This window comes from Zootoca vivipara, chromosome 17 (assembly GCF_963506605.1).
Source record: "Zootoca vivipara chromosome 17, rZooViv1.1, whole genome shotgun sequence".
NCBI lineage: Eukaryota > Metazoa > Chordata > Lepidosauria > Squamata > Lacertidae > Zootoca > Zootoca vivipara.
Window position 1 is genome coordinate 15935833 of NC_083292.1, and position 23493 is coordinate 15959325.

The window sequence follows — 23493 nt, forward strand, 5'->3', positions numbered from 1 at the left end:
CCCCTAACAGTTTTGGGCAGGCAATCGCCAACGGCACGCTCTCTGCGGGCCTGCCCGCCGGCTTACACTGCGCGTGCGCGAGCCGGAGGAAAGGTGGAAGCGAGAGCTAGGCGAGGAGCGAGTGTGGCGCATGCGCCTTGGCTATTAAAGGGGGAGGGGTGGGCAACGAAGGCCCCGGTTACGGCGGCTGAGGAGAGGAGAGAGAGGCGGGGCTGAGCTTGAGGAGAGGACGGGCCGTGTGCACAGAGAGGAGGAGGAAGGACGGGAGAAACAGCGGCGGCGGGGTCTGAGGGAACGGCGGCGGCTGCCGCCCCCGTCGTCGTCCTAGTCCCTGGCCGGGCTAAGAGGGGGCGGGAAGGCCTGACACCCAGCGAGGGAGGTAAGAAGCCGCCCGCGGCCTGGACCCCCGGTGGAAGTTCCGCTGAGTCACCTGCTGGGCGTGGGGCAGGGGGCGCCTCTCCTCGGGGCGGCGGGGGCCGAGGAGCCACATTCTCCCTTCCCGCTTCCGCCGGCGCTGTGTGCGGCCTCCCCGGAAAACCGTCCCCCCTTTGCCTGGGCGGGGCGTCTCCGTACTACCACTGCGCCTGCGACGCGTGTAGGCCGGCCTCAACAACAGCCCTGCCAGGTAGGCCGCCGCTGCTACTACCCGCCCCCCCTTCTCTTGGGCAGTCAGCGAGGGGGACTGTAGCTGAGAGCAGAGGAGAAGCGGAGGGCTTCCTGCTTCTGTTCCACCACCCCACTTCCACGGCTTGCAGCTTCTTGTCTCGGCCAGCCATTGGTTATCCAAGAGACGAAAGTGGGGGCGGGGCGGTGTCGGAGGTGATACTGCCCCCAAGGGAGGTATGGAAGGAAGGGGTCGCCGCGTGAGGAGAGGACTGTGGCTTCCCACGTTCTGAATTAGGATTGGAGGCGGGTTAAGTGTACGTGTGTGTGCGCGCGCGCGCGCGTGTTTACTATCCACATTCGTCGTCTCCTGCCAAACATTATTCCTACCTGTTGAGCACCTTGGCAACCTCCATTGCAGTTTGGTCGGAATGGCTTGTGTCGCTGCTTGTACTGCCTCTTCCAACCAGCCTGTTGGACCACAACTCCTGGCATCCCTGGCAGTTGGAGTCCAACAGCATGGAGGGAAGTGTTGGAGGACTTGCCTTCCATGCAGAAGGTCCCAGGTTCAGTCCTCCCAGTAGGAAGGCCTTAGGGTGGAGGGTAATTGATTGATTGGGCTGGAATGCCCCTTACCTGAAATCTAGAGAGCCATTGTTGCTGGTCAATGTAGATAATATTGAACTATTGAACCAGTGGTCTGACTTGGTATAAGGCAGCTTCCTATTTAAGACATTCCTTTATTCAGAACTTTGAGGACTAGAATCTTAATGCCGTGGCTTAATGATAAGAGCCCCTGCTTTAGATGCAGAAGTTCCCAGGTTAAAGGCTTGACAGCATCCTGTTTAGCACCTGGAGGCTACCATGTTGGGGAAGGCTTGACTAGTAAAACTCTCCAAGGTCTCAGGCTGTGGGAGGGTCCGTTACCTGCTATGCCTGTAGTCTTTTTTTCTTCTTGAACCAGAGATGCTGAGCAATGAACCTGGGACCTTCTGCACGCAGCACATGGGAGCTATGGCCCCTCCCACAAGAGCTTGTTGTGCCCCCTTTGAAGGACTTCTTGCTGAATATGGTCTGTCTCCACCCCCAGCTATCTGGAAGTACTGATGTGGCATTCTCTGTGTGTTTGACCTGTGATAAGGATGCCTGTCTCCTTGAACACAGGGTCTCTCTTACAAGCATAGCTATGATTAACTTCAGGGGTCTTGATGGGGAAACTTGCTCAGGGAGGCATCATGATATCCTGGAATGTCAGTACTCTGGTCCTTGACTCTTCCTAAAGCAGAAAAGTGAGGCAGCCAATGTTGCTTTATCTCCTTCAGACTCATAGGTTGTTGAAAGAAGCACTATTATAAGTTGTTGGCCAACAATGTGTATGTAAAAATATTACTTAAAGGTGTAACCCTTGACCTGGAGACACTTGCTTTGAAGGAGTAAAGCCAGCAAACAGTTTTGAAAAATCCAAACTACAGGCTACCATCAAATGTCCAGGTGCCTGTAATGTGCTCAGAATGGCAAAAGTTGTCCTAAGTGCCTGAAATGGCAAGGAATGCTTGAAGTGAAACTACATTGCATGGTTTTGTACATTCCTTTTTTTGTGTGTGTGTTTAACAGGCGCATGTTCAAGGCCTCCAAGCAACTATGGATAAAAGGGGGGGAATGACAGAAGTCGTGAACGGCGATACATTGATTGGTGCAATGAAATTCCCTCATCGCTACACAAAAGTAAGCTTTTATGCTTCTTGTATAAGTATCAAATGCTTCTGAAGTGATAGCAGAATCAAGCTGTTAATAGATGTCATTAGTCTGCAAAAACTTGTAATTTTCCTGTAAATGAGCATACAAATATAGAACTGTCAGTGAGATTTTTCTTCTTTGGATTTGATTCCTAAACCTTGTTTTTGTAGTAAAGCTAACTGGAACTCATTTAAGGGATAGGTGTGCTTAACAGCCTTATAGAGAGCTCCAACTTCTCACCACACTAAACAAGCTGGTTTAGTTTACCTAAACATAAAGATGTGCAACACCACCCTTCTAATTTTTGCCACTGAAGTGACTGATAGCAAATTTATTTTACCAAATGAACAATATTAATCTGAAATTAATCTATTTTGTTTCAGAACATAGGTTGTAGATGTAGTTAGGGTTTAAAATCTAATTTAATTTCAAGTCACCTGGTCAAAATGCTTATTGCTGGAGGCCTTTGACCCCCTGAATGGTTCTCAGATGTTTTACTCTTTTTTGAGATTCTTGAGGTTTTAAATGTTCCAACAATGTTTTAAAATTCAAATATAGGGGATTCACCACTTATGTGAGGGTTCCGGTCCGGTCCGCTGCATTCATCACCGGGACACGTGCAAATGGGAAATTCTCATTCTGCCCCACCTCCTTTTGGTGTACATGTCAGTGGAGAGATGCCTGCATTCACCTACATGGTGAAAAGCAGGATATATATATATTTAAAATAAATCTTATTTAGCTTTGCACTTTTGCTCTGCCAAGTATTCCAGTCGAAGGCCCATGCTTCTAGGCAGAACCACATTATAAAAATGAACAGTATAAAATAACATTGAAAGCCTTCAGCAGAAATGTACTTCAAAGATGTATAACTGCTACATATAGTAAATGGACCATTGTGTGATTTCCTGAAAGTAATCTCAGCAGGACGGTTATCAGTCTGCAGTAACTGCCACTGGACAGCACATTACTGATGTCTCTTGTATGGAACAATCTCCCATGTACAAGGACTTCTTTCAGAAACCACTTGAGATTCTTATTTACGGGGAATCTTAAATTCTTTCAGCTTCTAAATCCTTTAAACTCCAGCAGAAGGTATAATCCTCCCAAACCATGGGTATGTAGGCAAACTAAGTCCCGGGTGCCGGATCTGGTCCAGTCGCCTTCTAAACCTGGCCCATGGATGGTCCGGGAATCAGCCTGTTTTTACATGAGTAGAATATGTCCTTTTATTTAAAATGCATCTCTGCGTTATTTGTGGGGCATAGGAATTCATTGATTATTATTTTTCAAAATATAGTCCGGCCCCCCACAAGGTCTGAGGGACAGTGGAAAAGTTTGCTGACCCCTGTCCCAAACAGACACTCCTTCAGCTGTTTTCTAAATACTCCTTTTGCATCAAAACAGATGCTAGACAAGCCTTCTTGCTATGTTGCATGAAATCTGGTGTACAATAAATTGTCATGTGGAAATTTGAGAATACCATCATTTTTCTCCTCCCCTTTCTCCAGGAAGAGCTCTTGGACATTAAAGAGCGTCCCCATTCTAAACGGAGGCCATCATGTCTTTCAGAAAAATATGACAGGTATTTCTATTAATCATTAGTCAACTTACGACTTTCATTGGTTGCAGAAATGTTAAATATATAGGGGGTCAAACATGAGTGATGTGCTTCTTTTGCAACATTGCAGTGATGGAGTTTGGGATCCTGAAAAATGGCATGCGTCGCTATATCCAAATTCTGGAAGGACTTCACCAGTGGAAGGACTTAAGAAGGACTCTGATTCAGATCGGAGTTCGCTCATGAGGAGGATAGTGGGTGAGCACTTCACAAAAGCATGTAAATCACAAAACTGAAATATAGAGATGCCTGTGTGGCTTTGACTATTTCATGGAGCTCAGTATGTGCTTCAGAAAGCAGGATAAAACAAGGAAGGAGCATGCAATAGAGTTACTTAAAATTGTAGTTAGGACTGTTTTAGGACAGATTTGAGTAATGAATTTAACTGCATATAACATAGAATTGTAGTGTAGGACGGGACCCCAAGGGTTCTCTAGTTCAACTCCTTGCAATCACAGCAAATAAGTAGAATGATTTTGCCATGCTTGTGAATATAGCTTGTAGCACCTACTTTCTTTAACACATAAACACATTCCTGACATGTAACTAAGATCTCTTCAACCTGTAGATCCCAGAGAACGGGTAAAAGAAGATGACTTGGATGTGGTGCTGAGTCCACAGCGACGAAGCTTTGGAGGGGGCTGCCACGTGACTGCAGCTGTAGGCTCACGAAGAGCAGGGAGCCCACTGGAGAAAGAAAATGACTGTGTCCGTGTCATTGGTGGCCGTAGGATTGGCAGTGGGAGAATAATCTCTGCCCGAAACTTTGATAAAGACCACCGAGGTGGTGAGAAGGACTCACGGGACTCAAGAGACGCAAGGGACAGAGACCGTGACAGGGAGTACAAAGACAAGCGCTTCAGGGTTAGTACTTAAAACCCCACAGGAAGGTGTACCTGTGCCTGCTTCATGTATAGACTTTCTTGACCACTTGTATAAGCTGCACCAGGGCATCCCAGAGCAAGTTCAGAAAACAACACAGCACTTTCCTGTTATACAGTAAAGTACAAATGCCTTTGCTGTAAGTCTGATAATGGCAGAAACACCTGTAGCCTGTGGATTGTGTTGAATTGGAAGGCTATTTGGCGGCAAAGAAGGGATGGAGAGGAATGTTGCTTTAGAAGCAAAGGGCTGTATCCGGTATTGGTCCTCCTTGGCTCAATTGGGCCCATTGGGTGGGTAAACTTTGAAATTAATAGACCTGTCAAAGCTAGGCCCATTAATTTCACTAGGTTAGTGCTGAGTAGGACTTGGTTGGATTCAACACAAAAAAATTAAAAGCTGGATCCCACTATAGGGATGATTATTATGATTGGCTAGAGACCACATGTTGAATGTTTTCCACATCTCTCCCCATCAACTTTAGAGAGAATATGGGGACAGCAAGCGTGTCTTTGGAGAACGCCGAAGGAATGACTCCTATACTGAGGAGGAGCCGGAATGGTTCTCTGCTGGCCCCACAAGTCAGTCGGAAACCATTGAACTTACTGGCTTTGATGATAAAATACTAGAGGAAGAACATAAAGGGCGGAAGCGAACAAGACGGCGTACAACTTCTCTGAAGGAAGGTATTAACACAGAAACTTGGTGTATTGGAAAATTGAAGGAAAACTCTATGGCTCAGAAAGAGGGGGGCATTTTGTGTATTGAAATGTCTGCTTCTATCCATTTCTGTCATTGGTCATTAACTGAACTTTCTCTGCTTCATGGTCAGTCTTCTGGCTTGTAGATGCAGATATGAGATGCATCTTTGCTTGAGTTCTTTAGAGTGGGTTTATAGGGCCTAGGTGTGTGTGACTTGGTATAGAGGGCATTTCTGCGTCTCTGCTGTGTTGTAAAGTTAGCCATAAGAGGTTTTCATTTTAGAATATTTGCTTAAATGAGTGTAAGCCTCAGATGCCTGTCTAGATCAAGATGTGGGAGGAAAAAATTAGATAAGCAAGTCTGGGTGATAGTGAGCAAGGTAACTAGTGTGATGCTAGCAGGTGATGCATGTGGTACGTAGCTGTCATATTGGGGATTGAAGGCCTTAATCTGAGGTCCTTTTGCAGCCTTCCTGAAGGACAGTATCTCATGCACTCTTAATTTGGCATCAGGATAAGATGTTGGACTGCAATCCTAACTACTTTGCTGGGAGTGAGCTCCATTGAATTCAGTGGGACATACTTCTGTGTAGGCATAGTTAAGATTGCAGCTGTAGTGTTAACGCTTTCTAGGTAAGTAGCAAAGATTTTGCTTGCCTCTCAAAATTATTTTGTGTGCGCTGATTTTGGCTTTATGTCTCCCAAGGAATAGAATGCAATGGCGGGTTAGCAGAAGAGGTAGAAGTGCAGTCTGTTCTTGGCCAGGAGGCAGTAGCCGATCAAGAAGTCCCAAGGGAAATGGTCCTGCCGGAACCAGCTCCAGGAGAGTTCGATTTCAATGAGTTCTTCAACCTAGATAAGAGTGTTCCAGGCTTGGCATCGGTAAGTTTTTTTTTTTAAAAAAAACACCCAACTCTGTCATGATGGTTACCATCTTGAATTAATGCACCCTGTATCTGGTGGTGGCTTTTCCCATGTCTTGTTGCTCTGTAGAAGGCTTTGAAAAACTTTGTCAAGTGAGGTGGAAATATTTGAATATTTCAAGGCAGCTCCCACCTCTGCCATGGGTGGGTTTACTTGCATGTTTGGATGTACTGATGATATGGCTTCATTTCTTGTATTTCACCCTTCTGTGAAAATTTGCAGACAGTGAGCTATGCTGAGTTAGATCATCTGGAATACAGTGGTACCTTGGTTTACGAACTTAATCCGTTCTGGAAGTCCGTTCTTAAACCAAAGCTTGCTTTCCCATAGCAGTGGGGGACTCAATTTACAAATGGAACACACTCAACAGGAAGTGAAACATGTTCTGCTTCTACGGCAAAGTTCACAAACCAAAACACCTACTTCCGGGTTTGCAGCGTTCTTAATCCACGTTGTTCATAAATAAGCTGTTCTTAAACCAAGGTACCGCTGTATAGGCTTTTTATGGAAAGGTGGGGTATAAAATATTTTAAATACTACTCCTTGTGACAGGAACTGAGAAAAAGCTAAAGAAACGAGTCAAATAAATGAGGTCAATGACCTTCCGAACTTTGTTATGTCTTCTAAAATTCTTCCGGCTACTGTAAGCAACAGTGTTTGCCTTTCTTTTGAATATGTTTAGTAGTAGTATGGGTTATGAGCTGCATTATGGAAAACTCCAGTATAATTTTAGATAGTGAACTTGGGTGGTGGGAGCCATGAGGCTTCTAGTCTAAACAGGAAGTATTGGGAACAACTTTGAGGTTTGCACAACTACAAAAACTTCTGACTTGATTGAGTGGGTGAGACTTTCTCCCAAACCAGCAAGTGAATATGCCTGTTTGTTCATTGGATGTATTTAGTTTTTAAAACAAGAAGCTTTATTTAACTTGTCCTATTCCAAGGTAGGTATGTTGGGGTTGAAATCTGCTGGATGTGTCCATACATAACTATACAGTTGCCCCAAGAGAAAACTATCCAAGGAAAGATTTTGAGGCTACACAAAAAAATTTTTTGTAGATATGATGCTCATACTTGCTTGAATTCATTTTTAATCAAAATATTGAGGGCCCTTCCCAAAAACAAGACCTAAAATTTTATGTATTTGGATACTCCATATCAGGCGTAGGCAAACTCCGGCCCTCCAGATGTTTTGAGACTACAATTCCAATCATTCCTGACCACTGGTCCTGTTAGCTAGGGATGATGGGAATTGTAGTTCCAAAACATCTGGAGGGCCAGAGTTTGCCTATGCCTGCTCCAGATTTTTAGTTTGAATCCGTGACTCCTTATCCCCCAAAATAGGTTACGCATATCTGGACTATTCAAAGCTGAATACTGTACAGTGGTACCTAGGTTTATGAACACAATTGGTTCCGGAAGTCTGTTCATAAACTGAAGCGTTCATAAACTGAAGCGAACTTTCCCATTGAAAGTAATGGAAAGTGGATTAATCCGTTCCAGAAGGGTCTGCGGTGTTCGTAAACCGAAAATTTGTAAACCGAGGTGTTCATAAACCGAGGTTCCACTGTAGTTGCATATTCATACAGTCCTTAAGATAAACTCATGAGACTAGTTAACCTTCAAAATGGAATACTTGCCACCCAAATGCAATCTCTCAGGCTTTGACTTGCCTCACAACAAAGGCGTTATTTTGCAAGAGGAACTCAGGCTTCATAGGAAACATTGGGTGGATGAAGGAATTGATTACCTTGGATTTAAGGGTGGGAGCACTGCAGCAGCCGCCAGGATCATGTCTAGGCCTGCAGAATGCAGGCTTCACTTCTATGCATGTAGGTTCTCCCTCTCAAGCATGGCCTGCAAAAAAATTAAATAGGCTAGTTACTTCCCCCCGCCCCTCATAAGGGTAAAAAAGAAACTCCTTCAAAAGTAACTTATCAAAGTTCAACCTTGGATGTGTTTGCCAATCAGAAGCAGTGGTGCTGGTTGATAGTGGTACCATGCAGTCAAGAGCAGAAGGACCCTTGAGTTGCCATGTCTGAAGTTAGGTGACAGTGTTAACTTGACATAGCATAAAAAAATGATTTAGTTAATACTTCAGCCAGTTAACTGGGTACCTAGCAAGCTTCCAAGTTCCACGGGGTGGGGTGGGGAATTCATCCTGAACTCTGTGCCACTTCTGTTCCACTTCAGTAAAGCCAATAAGAGGTGAAATAGAGGGTCCCATTTTGTCCACAGTCAACACTGCATTTGGTACTCTAGTAAAATATAGGATAGCAGATTGATTTGATCTAAATTTGATACACTGCTGTTCAGACCCATATGGGAGCTCTCAAGCAGGCTCCCTACATACATTATGGTACGCAAAGAGGTCCCCTTAGCTGCTTCAATCTGTGGAATTGGCACTTCTTCAGGTGCCACATAATACCTGGTCCACATTTGTAAGAACTCATTTTTTCGTGTGGCAGCATATACACTTTGGAACGCCTTGCCTATTGAAATCAGGCATATGCCTTCACTTTGTTTTCAGCACCTGCTTGAAAACATTTTTGTTTAGACAAGCCTATGCAGATATGTAGAATGCTGATGTGTTTTTAGTTTATTGCTGATTTTTTAATTTATGGAATGTTTTAATCAATAATTTTGGGTTTTTGTACACAATTTTGAAGTACCGGTAGTGTATAAGTTTGATCAAATAAATAAAACTACAAATATAGTGGTACCTCGGAAGTTGAACGGAATTGGTTCTGAAAGTTCGTTTGACTTCCAAAATGTTTGGAAACCAAGATGCGGCTTCCAATTGGCTGCAGGAAGCTCCTGCAGCCAAATGGAAGCCGTGTTGGACGTTTGGGTTCCAAAGAACGTTAGCAAACCAGAATACAGTGAACGCTTGGGTTGCGAACGTGATCTGTGCGGGAGGCACGCTCGCAACCCACAGCGCCGCATCTGCGCATGCACAGGTCGCAATTCGGCGCTTATGCGCAAAGCACAATTTAGTGTTTCGGCGCAGTGCGCAACCCGAAAACACGCAACCTGAAGCATCTGTAACCCGAGGTATGACACTACTCACTTCCGGGTTTGCAGTGTTCGGGAGCCAAAACGTTCAACTCACAAAGCGTTTAGGATCCAAGGTATGACTGTATAGTAACGGAGCCATTTTTATGTAATGTTTTGCATGTACTGTACAAGAATGACATGGTACATTTGCAACAAAGTCTTGGTCTTTGGAGGCAGAAGTGCCTCTTTTCGGAAGATGCCTTTTGCAATACAAGTAGCACCTCCTGGGTTGGAATCCTAAGTCCCCTTGGACACAATAGGATCTTACTTCCAAGAAAACAAATAAGATTGCCACTGGTGGAGGTTGAACAGGATGAGGTATTGTTGACTATTCTGAAGTAGGTATCGGGAACCTTTGGCCCTCCAGACGTTGCTGAACTACAACTTCCATCATCATCCCTGACTATTGGTTGTGCTTGCTGGGGCTGATGGGAATTGTAATTCAGCAACATCTGGAGGGCTAAAGGGCCCCCACCATTGATCTAAGCCTTTAGGATTAGTATATTGAGGCCCCTTAATGGACTCCAGGTCATGACACACTTCTGCCATCAGGACAAAGTGCCAGCTGCCAACAGAAGTGGTTTGGGGACTAACCTTCAGAGAAGAGGCTTTGTGTGGTTGCTTCTGGAAGAATTCTGGAAACAGCAGGCCTACTACAGTCAAAGGGATTATGCAGGGATCAGACACCTGTTCTTGGTTATGATTGCCTGCAATACTACCCCTTTTCTCTTTATTATATAGATGATAGAAGATGTGCTGGGGGAAGGTGCTGTGTCGGCCAGCAGGTTCAGCCGCTGGTTTTCCAATCCTAGCCGTTCCGGAAGCCGTTCGAGCAGCCTTCGATCTACACCCCATGAAGAGTTGGAGAGACTGGCAGGTAATACTGTCTTGTCTTTTCTATGGCCATTTGTATTTCTTCCAGAAAGCTGCAGGACCATGAGCTCTAACCCCCTGGCCATGGCGTTTTCTTCATTCTGATTCTTCAGCTTTTGGAGCAGAACCCTGAACTCCTTGGGTAGGAGTGTGTCTGTTTGTGGAATGCTGTCTCCTCTCAAGAGTATAAACCTCTTTGCTCTGTTCTCCTGAGAACCATTTAGCGGAAAAGACTTACAAGGCAGTCGTCCTGGTTTTTACTGTTTCAGGTCTAGAGCAAGGCATTCTGTCCCCTGGTCAGAACTCTGGAAACTACTTTGCTCCCATTCCTTTGGAAGACCATTCTGAAAACAAAGTGGACATCTTAGAGATGCTGCAGAAAGCCAAAGTGGACTTAAAACCCCTCCTCTCAAGTCTCTCAGCCAACAAGGAGAAGCTTAGAGAGAGCAGTAAGTCTTCCCCCTTCTGCTGTTGTGATGCCTCTGGGTGCCTCCGGCAAAAGCATGTTCAAGTGCCAAGCTTTGGTTCTTGGCCAGGAAGTGCTAAGAGTGACTTCAGGGATCCCTATGGATATCTGCATTGCCTTGCTATTGCCTGATCCTTATCCATAGGCTATAACAGCAGGATTAACTCCTGGTGTAAACGAACCTCCTGGTATCAGCCCTTCCTGGCATCTGAATCAATTTCCAAATTGAAAGCTGGTGGCGAAAGCCTCGAGCACTGCGAAGCTTGCCACTTGAGCTGCTCTTGCTCTTCATCCAAGCTTGCACCACAGCATCTCTTGCCTCAATAACGTAAGCAAAGTTTTCTGCAACTAATCTCTCAGCTAGGGAGTCTGCGGCTTCTCTGGATGTCGTATAAACCTGGATATCTTAAAAAGAAATGTAATTTGCCAGTACCCAAGATGGCAGCTTTGCAGTGGATGTGGGGGTGAGGGCTGAAGGTGGGTAAGGAATTCTTGAGCCATAAATTCTCCTGCTGAAATTTTGGCGTATCATTTGTCTTGGTTACTGAGGCCCACCTTTTTAAATTGCATGTACCGCAGAAGGCTTGCATGGCTGATCTGCATGTTGCTTGTGCATGTTCAGAAGCTTCCCTGCATGTGCTGCGTAATAATCAGGTTTCAGTTCAGAATCTCAGCTGGCAGGTTTGAGCAGCGGATACTGGCATGCAAAACATGCTGAGGAATTTATAAAAACGTGTCTTTGATTTGCTGCATCCTAATGACAGTCAGGAGCAGGAGTTGGAATTTTCATCCGGTGAATATGTACAGTGGGAAACTGGGAAATACCTGCTGTAAGAGTTTCCATACAAACTAATGCCCAGCCCTGTGCTCACATGTCAGTCTCTATCTTCCTGCTACAGTTTGCTGAATGTGCTTGAACATTAAAATGATTTGGGTCCTTTCCTGCATCAGCACGACTGTCAGGGCATCTGAATTGCAGTATTGGGTGCCAATTTTGTTCTGTAATAAATAAAAAGGCAATTCCTGCTATGGAAATACATTCATTTACATTTCTTGGGCCAGTAACTCTTAAACGAGATCTAAGACTGCCTATTACATCATGGTGCCTCTGTGTTCCAATATCTGTTCCCTAACTGGAAGCATGTTGCCTAAATGGCTAGTTGTTGCTTCACAGAGCGGTGTTTTCTTTGTGATGCATATTTTGTGGCTTTGCATGATCTGTGACTAGAGACTGGACAAGCCATTCTAGTGCAACAAACGATGCACTTGGTGTCTCTATTGTCTCTTCAGTCTCCATAGTAGATGTAGGCAACTTCTGCTCTATGGAGCTCTTGGAAAACACAAGACCGGAGTGTCACAATTTTATACAACAGCTCTGAATTTGCTTGGTTAACTGCTTCTGTGAAATGGCAAGTAGCTTCTGCTCAGATGGGTCTAAACTGATCATGTTGAGGTTTCTTATCTTGCTGGGGTGCAGTAATGGAAGGCATACGTATGATCTTGTGAATCGAAAATCCGCCTCTATTATAGTCTGACTTCAAACACCAGTGGTTCAGCATTGACTGACACGACATAAGGATCAATTAATTACATGACAGTCTTCCTGTAAGCAGAATATATGCTTTCAGATGTCAGCTCCTGCATAGAAGTGAAGGCATGCATTCCAAGAGCGCCCTGGTATTGCAAGTAAAAACTTAGAACCATGAGAAAGACCCATAGTTAAGAAGCCCAAGAGATCTTTTATTCTGTTTTAGGCAAACCACTATTTGAAAAATAGTTAGTTTGTTTTTCATTGAAAAATTTTTGGGGAAGAAATTGTCCATATTCTTAATGGCTCAAAGAAAGCTTGCTCAGGTTGCAGATCATTTGTGCATGTGCCTTGGGGTGTCGCCCACTGGAAAGTGCTATTGTCCTCGCTCTCTTGCTTTATAAGGGCACTTTGTGCTGGAGTGTACCCATTGTCCTAATAGCTCTTGTACTGTACAAATATGCATGGCTGTTTATTCCTCAATCCTTGTATGTAATCGAAATTCTGCTAAGCTGTTGGGCTGGCTTCTAAGTTACTCACAGAGCTCAGAATGATCTCTGACTCATTCATTATTGAGATTCTCATAAGATGTCTGTGTCACTTCTTTGTTTGATTCTTATTCGCTGTTTGGAAGATCTGGAATCTTAATTTTTGATTTAGCTACAGCTTCGGTGTTGGATGTGCATAAGTCCTTGCATGGCCTTGGAATGACTGATGTTTTAAAGCAGTGACCTGGAACAAAAATGGAGCAAGTGTCGTATCCTTGTGGTCTTCCTTTCTGGCAATCTCTTCATCCCTGAATCTGCCCCGTCAATAGAACATCTAGTTCTTGATTATCTCTCTCTTCCCCCTCACCCCACCCCTTTCAGCACATTCAGGAGTTGTCCTTTCAGTGGAAGAAGTAGAAGCTGGGCTGAAAACCCTGAAAATGGACCAGGAAAGGAAACCTGCCGCCCCCTTAACGGGTGAGCAGATGGAAGAGTCACTAAACATGAGAGACTCCCGGCACCTTAAGGATGGCGACATGTCCGCCTTCAACAAACTAGTCAGTACTATGAAGGCAAGTGGGACTCTGCCTTCCCAGCCAAAAGTCAATGTAAGTAGAGGAGGAGTGTGTAAATGATAGAAATTCAACCACACCTGGTCTTGGGGCATAAACTGAAACCACTTCCATATACAGACACGTACTACTTGTATGACTATATAGCAGACTTTGGATCAATAGTTTAAAACTATATGAGAGGGCGTCTTACTGGATGCATCCCATGACATTCTTGTAAGAGGTCTTATGCACAAAGATTGGAAATCTAAATTTTAGAAATTGTATGAACTTTTGTTACTTTTTATTAGATGTCATTTGTTTCCTATTGAACAGGAAAGCATGGGCAAAAACTGTTCACCAACCAACTTAAATATCAATATATAAGGGAAGGGGGCATTCTGTAAATGGGGAACTACCACTGAGCAGGCCACCTTTGGTTCAGCCAATACCAGTTTGCTGGTGACAGTAATAAGGATTGATGTGTGGAAGACCAGCTCCTCCACCTCTCTTTAAAGTGGGTGAGCTGACGTTGGCATCCTTATAGCCTAGTTATCAAACTACTGATAAAATTGATGCCTCGTTACACTGGTGTATTTGTCTTTGATTCTTTCATGTGCTGGTGGGCTGGACTGGGAGGATGGGGCATGCGACAAATGCTTACAAAGTGATACAAAAACTGCATGTCACCTTATTTTCAGCAAACCCTTGAAAGCCACTTGATAACGCCTCCTGAGATGCAAGGTCAATCGGCCACAAAGAATATCTTGCAGGTAGAGTGAAGCTGCTAATAATAATAATAATAATAATAATAATAATAGGGATAAGGTGGTCCTTAATTTAACCTGGACCCAAGTTGCTAAGGGCCTTGTAAGTTAATACACAAACCTTGAACCTGGCTCAATAATGAATGAGCCTCCAGTGCAAACCTTTGAGCACTGGAATTAAATGCTGTTTGTAGCCTATCCCGTTTTGCACCAGCTGAAGCTTCCAACTGTCATACTCCATGCATGCAAATGGACGTTTGCAGCACTCAATGGCAGCAAGCTCACTGCAAGAAGCTGCATGCAGCTGCTACAATGACTTAAATAATATTTGTACAAATAAAATTTAAAAAGCAGGAGTGTTGCTCTTGTTGACTGGCTCAGCTAGTATGGCTGCAGAAGTGTTGTAATCCAGCCCTGCAGATTTACAGAAAGTTACAGCCAGCCTGCCTGCCCTTCCATGTCTGTTTTAATGAAAATCTGTGCTCCATTGGACAACTGCCTAAAATAAAACAAGTAGATGAAGTTCCCATTCTGCTTGCAGGCAGTTTGGAATGTCTTGACAGGCTTGTTTTCATGGAGCATCTCTTTCTGTTATGTGCTGCTGGGAAGTGACTTCAAGTAGTCATCATAGTTGGAGGATGTGAAATTCCTGTGTTATTTCCAAAGGAGATCCTTGGGCCATCCAGTGGTAGACCTGCTTCATCTAATGTCCTCAACAACTTGATGAGTGGCTTGGAACCTGTCTCATCTCTGCTTGGCCAAAGAGCTCCCTCTCCACCGCAGCCTCCGATCTCTCAGATGTTTCCAACTCGAGCTGCTTCTGCCGACTACCTGAGGCATCAGATCTCCTCACCAATTGGTAAGAGCTGGAATGTCCAGAACCCATCAGCTTCCTTTGGATACATCCAGTGCCTGCCTATTGCTGCTCCTGGGAAGTTCATTGTTTCACACTCCTACCAAACAATTGACTCAAAGTTTCTAACCAAAAAAAGGTTGGACTCAGGCTCTGAATAATAACTTTGGATCAGAACTAATTTGAATTGCAAACTAACAAGTCCTGATGATTTCTCTACAGTCAGTAGCTCTTTTTTATGTGTTCAAAGGAGCTTGGAGCTTTCCTAGAACAAAATGTCTAAGAGAAAATCATCTGTGTCTGTAGGCTTTTTGGGACCACTATGCCATTGGTTCACTTAATGTTGAAGCTGCTCACTTATCTCATTGCAGGCTTTGGATCAGGTTCTCAACAGCTGCTTGGTGATCCATTTCAGGGGATCCGGAAGTCGATGAGCCCAGCTGCTGCACAGGTGAGGGGGGGAGGAATGCTTTTCCTACCCTTTGGTGTTTAAGTTGGAATTATGATGGGTGTGGAATGTAGCCTATCCTAGTTGGCTCACTGCTAGGAACGGTGGCGATTCTATCTAGCTAAATGAAGGAATTGTATTTTATTCAGTCCCACTTATGTTAGGCTACTTGCAGAATTGCATGCTGTGTTGAAAAGTTGGGACTTCTATGGTGAGAATGGCCTATTATAAGGCAAACATCTTGGTCAATGTTGGGATGTACAGGGAATGTAGGAGAGGTAGCTCTTACAACATGCCAGAAGCTCAAAAGGATTTGGGAGATGTGTGGTAAGGTCTAAGAAACTGGAGGGTGGGGTAATAAGCTGTTTTCCAGTTAACATTCCTTCTCTGTGCCCTGCATGCAAGGGCACTCCAATGAGAAAATCTAAAATACCTGTGACCTCTACTGACCTACTGACTGTTCATAGACAGTTTTGAGAAATGACTTCTCGCTTAGTTCATAGGTACATTTGGATTCTACCTTTACAGTAAGCAAATGTCTTTGGAGAGATACTTTAAAATGAGGGTTGACAGATAAGCTATCTCAGGACGCAGTTGGAGGATAATCTGAAGCAGAAGAGGTGAAGTGCTTTCCTTGCAACTGTGCTGTAATTCAGCATCTTACTCCTAACATATGGGTTAAATAGTGCATGCATGAGGTAGTGAGCCTCCTATTCAAGAGGAGAACGTTGCCTTTTGGTACAGACTCGTTAACACAAAGAAACCTTTTAGTGTTGGCATCTGCAGCTAATTTGTAATAATAATCTAACAGTTTAAAAGCCTTGGCTTTAGACTTACGACTCTGCTGAAATCTTTATTTCAGATGAGTCCACTTGAGCTACAGCAAGCGGCATTAGAAGGCCTCTCACTTCCACATGACTTAACCATGCAGGTGTCAAACTTCTACCAGCCAGGTTTTGGCAAACTACAAATGGACAAAAACAGAGATGGCTTCAGGAACAGGTGAGCATCAACAGCGGTTTGGTAGCTGGGGGAGCAATTTCAGTGCTCCCTTCCTATGTCTATTTGTCCTACCTTATTTTTCAAAGGAGACTCATCCCACAGCTCTGGCAAAGATAGTTTGAAATGTGGGTTTTGCTGACGTAGGACTTGGAGTGTAACTTCGTGAAACGCAAACAGTGCCTGTAAGAATTAAATACTTATAATAGCATATATTGCATATATTTTGCACAATGATTGTTGGATATTGATGCAGGCAAAAAGCTGTGGGGACCACTGAATCTGGGAACTGCTGGGATTGGTCTGTAGTACTTAGGGTGAAATTGCTTTCGCCTAGAAAGCACTTGGCACAAGGCAAGTGACGTGCTTTCCCCTCCATGTTGCTCTGCCTGGCCATCCCAAAGTCTGGCTGGAACTCTCCCAGCCTGCTTTCCTGTGGAGAAAAGACTGTGGCTTCTTTACCGGAGTTCTGACCTAGTAGTGAAAGGTAGCCTGTCCTGCTCTCTTCCAAATACACAAGGAACCAGTTTCAAAGACGAAGCTTAGTGTTGTGCTAAGCAGTATCTTCCATTTCCTCTCTTAAAAACTAGCCCATTTTTCTCCTGCCTCCAAACTGATTTATATCAGTAGAGCAGAGCAAGCCAGACTCCCAGGACAGTTTATCCAATGAGCTTTCTTGTTCCCCAGCCAGGCAGAAAGAGGATGGGTCAACAGTTAATGTGTGTTTTCTCTTTCTTAGGCAGCAGCAGCAGCAGCAGCAGCGTCTGACGAAATCTCCTGCTCCCATGGGCCACAGAGGGAATGCCTCTCCTCCTCCAGCCCCTGCTGCTTCCATCACAAGCATGGTTAGTGCTATCAAAAGACCTGATTTTGTATGAAAAACAAAGGACAAATGGAGCAGATTTAGTGTAGTAGAAACCCTCCTTCAATTTCCAACTAATGGAAGTGTTGTAATGAACTTGACATTATTGTTGTGGTGGCACTTCTCCTTCAAACTCTTCTTTAGTTGTACTTTTCTATAGTATCTCCTTGAGGTCCCAGGCACTGCCTGGTGTATCTAGGACTCTGGAACTTGTCTAGTTAGATGAGCTACCTGATGCACAAAAACTATCCCACACAATGGGCTACTAATTCTGGTGATCTTTTTGTTTTCTTTCTAGTTGTCTCCTTCCTTTACTCCTACCTCAGTGATACGCAAGATGTATGAAAGCAAAGACAAAAGTAAAGAGGAACCAAATCCTGCAAAACTTAAATGCAGTGAGAGAGATGAAGGTCTGAGGAACAGTGAAGGTATGGGATGGTGTGGCAGCCATCTGTGTTGTGAAAGGCGAAACGGAGATCTAAATAAGTCCATGCCACCATGTGCCATAAATTCTGTCCAGAAAATGCCCGTAAAGCCAGAAGGGAGGGGTCTCTCCGAAGAGGCAGGAGAGTGTTCTGTGGTTCATGGGTTGCGCAGAGAGACAAGACAGGCAAGCTACTTGGAATTCTCTGCCAAAATTCATTAAATCTTCTCATCTAAATGTGATTGACAAATCAAAATTAGGCAGCCCTGCCCGGCAAATGTACATGGTGTAGCTTCCTCTGCATCCATAGAGTAGAAAATGAAGCACAGGGAGGCAGTAATGGTGAATAGAGAAGAAACAAACCTTTGGAAGCTAGCACTGTGAAGGAGTAGGGCATGGAACATCTCCTGTGAGGGTTAAGTGGCTTATACCAGCTCTGCTGTGCCTGGGCCACATCTATGCAGTATGGTGGTAGTGGAGGGGTTCCAATTTGGACCAGAGAGGCCTGGCCACAAATCCTTGCTTCAGGCATGAAGTTTCATGTGATCATGGGCTATACAATCTTATCTAGCCTGGTCTTTGAGGAAACAATTTTGTTGAAAAGCAATGTATAGTTAAACTATGGAACTCACTTCCACTGGAGGCGGTGATTGTCACCATCCTAAATGGCTTTAAGGGAGAATTAGACAAATTAATGGAGGAGATGGCTATTTATTGCTACTAACCATGATAGCTATGCTTTGCCTCCATGGTCAGAGGCAGCAATGCTTCTAAACACCTGTTGCCGGAAGCCACAGGAGAGGAGAGTGCTTTTGTCCTCTGGTCCTGCTTGTGGGTTTTCCATTGGCGCCTGGGTGACGACTGTGAGAACAGGATGCTAGAGTACCTGAGGCATTGGCCTGATCCAGCAGGCGGTTCTTAAGTTAAATTGGGGAGGGTTGTTGTGGGAATGCGGGATAAGCCGCTCGATCCAACAGGCAATTTGGCCGTGGTTGCTTCTTGTCCGCATGGGCAGTGGGTGTGCTCTCTTTCCAAACCCCACCCCAAATTATAGTACACAAGTGATTTGCTCTTGTCTCTCCACAGAGGGCTTGCTGCCATCTAGGTCCATAGAACACATAGATCAAGAGAATTCACCTTCCATAGGTACCAAGCTAGCATCGCTACAGCGCTCTGCATGTTCAACGCCACTTTCTCAGACCAATCGTTGCACCAAAGAACAAGACTACAGGCCGAAGTCTACTGGGAGAAAGACCCCTACCATGGCTTCTCCTGTCCCAGGGTCTACTTTCCTCCGTCCCGTCCACCAGGTCCCCCTGGTTCCTCATGTACCAATGGTACGGCCTACTCATCAACTGCCCCCAGGATTAGTACAGAGGATGCTGCAGCAAGGGATTCATCCTCAGCATCTTCCACCTCTGCTGCAAGCAGGTAATCTTTCTCTCCCCTCCCCCCAACATAGGAACAAACTGTCAGTCCATCTTATTAACTGCAAGGTTAGAAAGAATACTTAAGCACAGCAACCTTGATGAATTCTGTTACCTTGTAGGTGGAACGTAAATGAGTGATCAGGCTGCTGGGATAGCTCAGTGGGTAGAGCATGAGACCCTTAATCTTGCAGTCATGGGTTTGAGCCCCACCTTGGGTAAAAGATTCCTGTATTGCAGGGAGTAGGACTAAGAGCCTCTTGTTTCCCTTCTAACTTTTCATTTCTATGATTTGGGCATGATTTCTTTGGGATCTCCTTAAGAACCTGAAACAGGCAGTGTGTGATGGTAAGCCTCCTGATGGGGTGGTAAGGTAACAGTGTAACAATCCTGCAGGGTCTGCACTGGCTTTCAGTAGTCTTTAATTTAGGTACAGATGAAGGTGGTGGTTTTGCCTTTAAGTCATCAGAAATCCTAGACATGGTGATTGCACCACAGTTATACTGCAACTTCTCCCGGTAGCTTTTGGAAAAGAATCTCTTTTGGAAAAGTTTTAAGATGACCAGGGCCAAGCAAATAATCAAATCCATTTAAACAGTGGCTTGTGGTTTTGCGTCAAAACGGCTGTTAACTTGCCTTGAATTCTTGGGAATGGTTGGGCTAGAAATGCAGGTAAGTGTCCAAAACTGAGGAAATATCATTTGCTTATCTGGGATTTTTTTTTCTTCCTACCAGGTATGATTCCCCCTGGGGTAGACCTGACTCACTTCCAGGGAGTGTCTGCTCCCATCCTTGGTCAGCCTTGTTACCCGCTACCAACAGCTGGCCATCCTCTCTTGAATCCTCGCTCTGGGACACCTCTGCAGCTGGCAATGATGCAGCAGCAGCTACAGAGATCAGGTAAGGCCCCTGCCCCCAGGTAGTCAGGGGCTGCCAGTGTTCTAAATGGTTCCTTTCTAGCATGAATAGCAGAATTCTCACTTAGAAACAAGCAGCTTACAGTGCTTTTCCTTAACTCTGCTAGAGCAGAGTTAAGCAGATGGTGGGCTGCCGTCCTTCAGTGGACCACCTTGCGCTTTCTGATAAGATTTTGCAAAGAATGTTAAGCTAAGTAGGCCCAGCAAGACACTACTTGTTTTAAGCAGACAAATCCTTTATGTTCTTGCTTTGTTTTGTAAAGTTTCAAGACACTTTGGTAGCCCACAGGGAATCGCTCAGTAAGCCTAATGTAGGCCTATTTCTGCACTAGAAGACACCAAATGGTGGCTCATGTCAAAGGTGGTATTTTGGAGGGGAGCTCAAGTGCTTCTCTCCACCTTGGAGAGCGGAAGCCATCTGGTCTTGTGAAGAGGCCAGACCTTGATGCTTAAGTTCAGGAGGTTGGGGAGCAGAGCTTTTGGAAATGCTGCTGGCCCCTGAATTCTGATGCACCAAACAGAACTAGCAACTGAACTGCTTGCAGCTACCCTGTAGCATGGTCAAGCTGTACTCTGAATGGTTATAGAGTTCAGGGATGAAGAAAGCTTTTATTTTGCCACTTACTTCAGGTGTTCTATCTGTTCTCGCAGAAAAGCTGAAGAGCTTCTGACCCAGAGCCAAACATGCAGTCCATTCACCACCAGGACTGAAGTTTCCCATCACACTTTCAAAGCAGCCTGTTTGCTCAAGGCATGTATTTCACTTTTTCTTTCTCTCTCTCCTCCTCCCCCTGCTCCCCCTTCCCCAGGCTCAAATGCACAAGGATCTGCTGTTGGTGTACAAACTCCCCCTCTGAATGTGCCATCTCGGACTGGACTGCCTCATGTGCACTCACAGCTTGACCACCGTGCAAACCAGCGAAGTAGCTCCCCTGTTGGTCTTGCAAAATGGTTTGGTTCGGACGTCTTACAGCAACCTCTCCCTTCCATGCCATCCAAAGTAATCAGTGTAGACGAACTGGAGTACCGACAGTAAGCAGCTGTGTTGGAGAGCAGGTACTTAGCGTTCCTGCTGCTGCTGCTGCTGCCTCCTTAGACATGGAACTGTGTGCTTCACTGGCATTTTCTTTTGGGCGCTTTGGTTTTAGCACTTTGTGCAAGGTTTTTTCTTTCTTTCCTTCCTTTTTCTTCAGTTTTCTTCATTTTTTTTTTTTTGAGTGACTACAAGCACATGTCCGAGCTCCCATGTCTACATTGAGATTAAAAATATCTCCTGGACTAAACAGTGAACCCTGAAGGAACTTTGATGCAAGACAGGACCAGTTCCAATTCTGAAAGCATCTCCCCTTTTTTGCGTTTGGCTTTCTTTGTAAGATATGTGAATGAAGTGCTGAGAATCCTCTTGATAGAGGTAGAAGCTTAAGGGGTTCCTCACAGGAAATTAAATGTATAGACCCTTGTGTACAGACCAATGTATAAACATCTTTTTGTATATATATATATATCTCCAACAGATAGCTTTTTTTGAAACCTTATACAGCTGTACATAAGAGTAGCTAGTAAAAAGTTAACGCTTTAGTTTGTGTGCCTATGATTTGGGATCTTTTCACTGTACATGTGGGACTTGTTTAAGATTAAAGGTGCTGCATCTGTCAAGTGTGAGTGAACAGGGTGAAGTCGCTTTGCCTGTTGCAGTCTCAAGTCTTTCTCCATGGTATCCTTTTTGTCATCCGTAATGTGGCAGTAGCTAAAGTGGGGAAAGAGCAGCCACTGTGCATCTTGAACTACTACTGTCCAAGAAAAACTTCCGAAGGGCAACCACTTCATTGGAAGCATCCGCCTTCTTCAGCACACTGGAGACATGGCAAGTGGGCTGCTGTATACTGACCATCATAACTGACCTTAGATAATTATCAGCACAACAGTAGTTCCACCTGATTGTTGTCCTTGATGCTGTGTGGTGTGTCTTTTAAAATTGCCTTCCACTAGCAAAGGTCAAAAGCAGCTTCTCTCAGTGGCCCACCATCACCAATGACTCTTCCTCACAAGTGTACCTGTAGTTGCCTGTTCTTCCTCCCCACTCTTGAAAGTGAAATGACAACCCGATACAGTCCAAAACAAAACCAGCTCTTGCACTCTGAAAGCAATGCTGTGGCTAGTATTGATGGCCCAGAATAGGCTTCAGAAATGACCTGTCACATGCTATGGGCATCTGGAATCCATATGGGCCATCAATAACTGAACACTTGAATATTTCTGTAAAAAGTGAACTAGTTTAAGTATACTTTGTGGTCATAGACTCTTCCCTGTAAGATTGTTTCATAACTTTTTTTTTAAGTGACAATTTCCCCCAAACGGTCTGTAAATAAAGTCAATTCTATGAGCTATTTGTCTCGCTGTGTAAAAGGATGTTGGAAGTGAGTGGGCTTGGCGTCTTTTTATCAGTTGTCTGTTATACTACTGTTTCCATCTTTAATTTGGCTTTTAATGTGTGGTCTAAGTCAGATTCGAGGACTGAACTTCAGGTTCTGTCTGCATGTAGCAGCTTTGCTCATACTTCCTCAACAATGGATGAGCGAGCTTGTCCTGGCTTTACTGCACAGCTGGCTTATTTTCAGCTGTCAACTGCTTTAAACATACTGATTTCAGCAGCTTAATTGGGAATTTCGAAAGAAAGTAGAAAATGAGAAACCTGCAGCTCAGTAAATAATAAAGGTTTGTAAGATTTCCCACCCTGTTTAGTATTTCATTCTGGCCCAACTTTCAGTTTTTGAAAGGGTTTGGAGAATCACACAAGCTGCTGCATTGTAGGGAAAACTTTCTGAAATGAAAATGAATCTAGTTGCAAGATTTGACCTTTTGGCTCTCCCTCAACTTGCAGTCAGGGGCCACAGATGGTGCTGTGGGTTAAACCACAGAGCCTAGGGCTTGCTGATCAGGTGGTCAGCGGTTCGAATCCCTGCGACGGGGTGAGCTCCCATTGCTCGGTCCCAGCTCCTGCCAACCTAGCAGTTCGAAAGCATGTCAAAGTGCAAGTACTGTAGATAAATAGGTACCGCTCCAAGCGGGAAGGTAAACGGTGTTTCCGTGCGCTGCTCTGGTTCACCAGAAGCGGCTTTGTCATGCTGGCCACATGACCTGGAAGCTGTATGCCAGCTCCCCTGGCCAATACCGCGAGATGAGCACCGCAACCCCAGAGTCTGTCCCGACTGGACCTAATGGTCAGGGGTCCCTTTACCTTTACAACTTGCACAGTATTGGAAACTTGGCATATGAGTAATGTATTGGGAGATGAGAGGGTTAGATGCTGTCACAGGAATTCCTGTCATGTAAGGTGGTAAAATGTTTGGATTGCAAGATGCTTG

At 44.7% G+C, this 23493-nt stretch overlaps 2 protein-coding genes across 3 annotated transcripts in view; one reads left to right on the forward strand and one right to left on the reverse strand.

Moving 5' to 3' along the window:
- SFI1 (SFI1 centrin binding protein) overlaps positions 1 to 501 on the reverse strand; it is a 38068-nt gene extending 37567 nt beyond the window's left edge. Inside the window, exon 1 of the mRNA XM_035097597.2 lies at positions 431 to 501. The gene's annotated coding sequence lies outside the window, so the exon portion shown is untranslated. The remainder of the gene's footprint in view (positions 1 to 430) is intronic.
- EIF4ENIF1 (eukaryotic translation initiation factor 4E nuclear import factor 1) lies at positions 159 to 22513 on the forward strand. Of its 2 annotated transcripts, none has more exons than XM_060269518.1 (19): positions 159 to 379; positions 2218 to 2328; positions 3852 to 3925; positions 4032 to 4159; positions 4530 to 4825; positions 5328 to 5529; positions 6251 to 6426; positions 10267 to 10402; positions 10668 to 10847; positions 13262 to 13488; positions 14133 to 14204; positions 14865 to 15057; positions 15423 to 15502; positions 16362 to 16501; positions 17238 to 17343; positions 17659 to 17788; positions 18871 to 19215; positions 19947 to 20111; positions 20938 to 22513. In XM_060269518.1, the coding sequence occupies exons 2-19, from the start codon at positions 2245 to 2247 to the stop codon at positions 21162 to 21164; spliced, it is 2961 nt and encodes a 986-aa protein (XP_060125501.1). In that variant the 5' UTR covers positions 159 to 379; positions 2218 to 2244; the 3' UTR covers positions 21165 to 22513. The 2 variants fall into 2 exon arrangements, with proteins under 2 accessions (XP_060125501.1, XP_060125502.1); XM_060269519.1 differs by lacking the exon at positions 159 to 379 and adding an exon at positions 491 to 625.
- Positions 22514 to 23493: the final 980 nt, after the last annotated feature.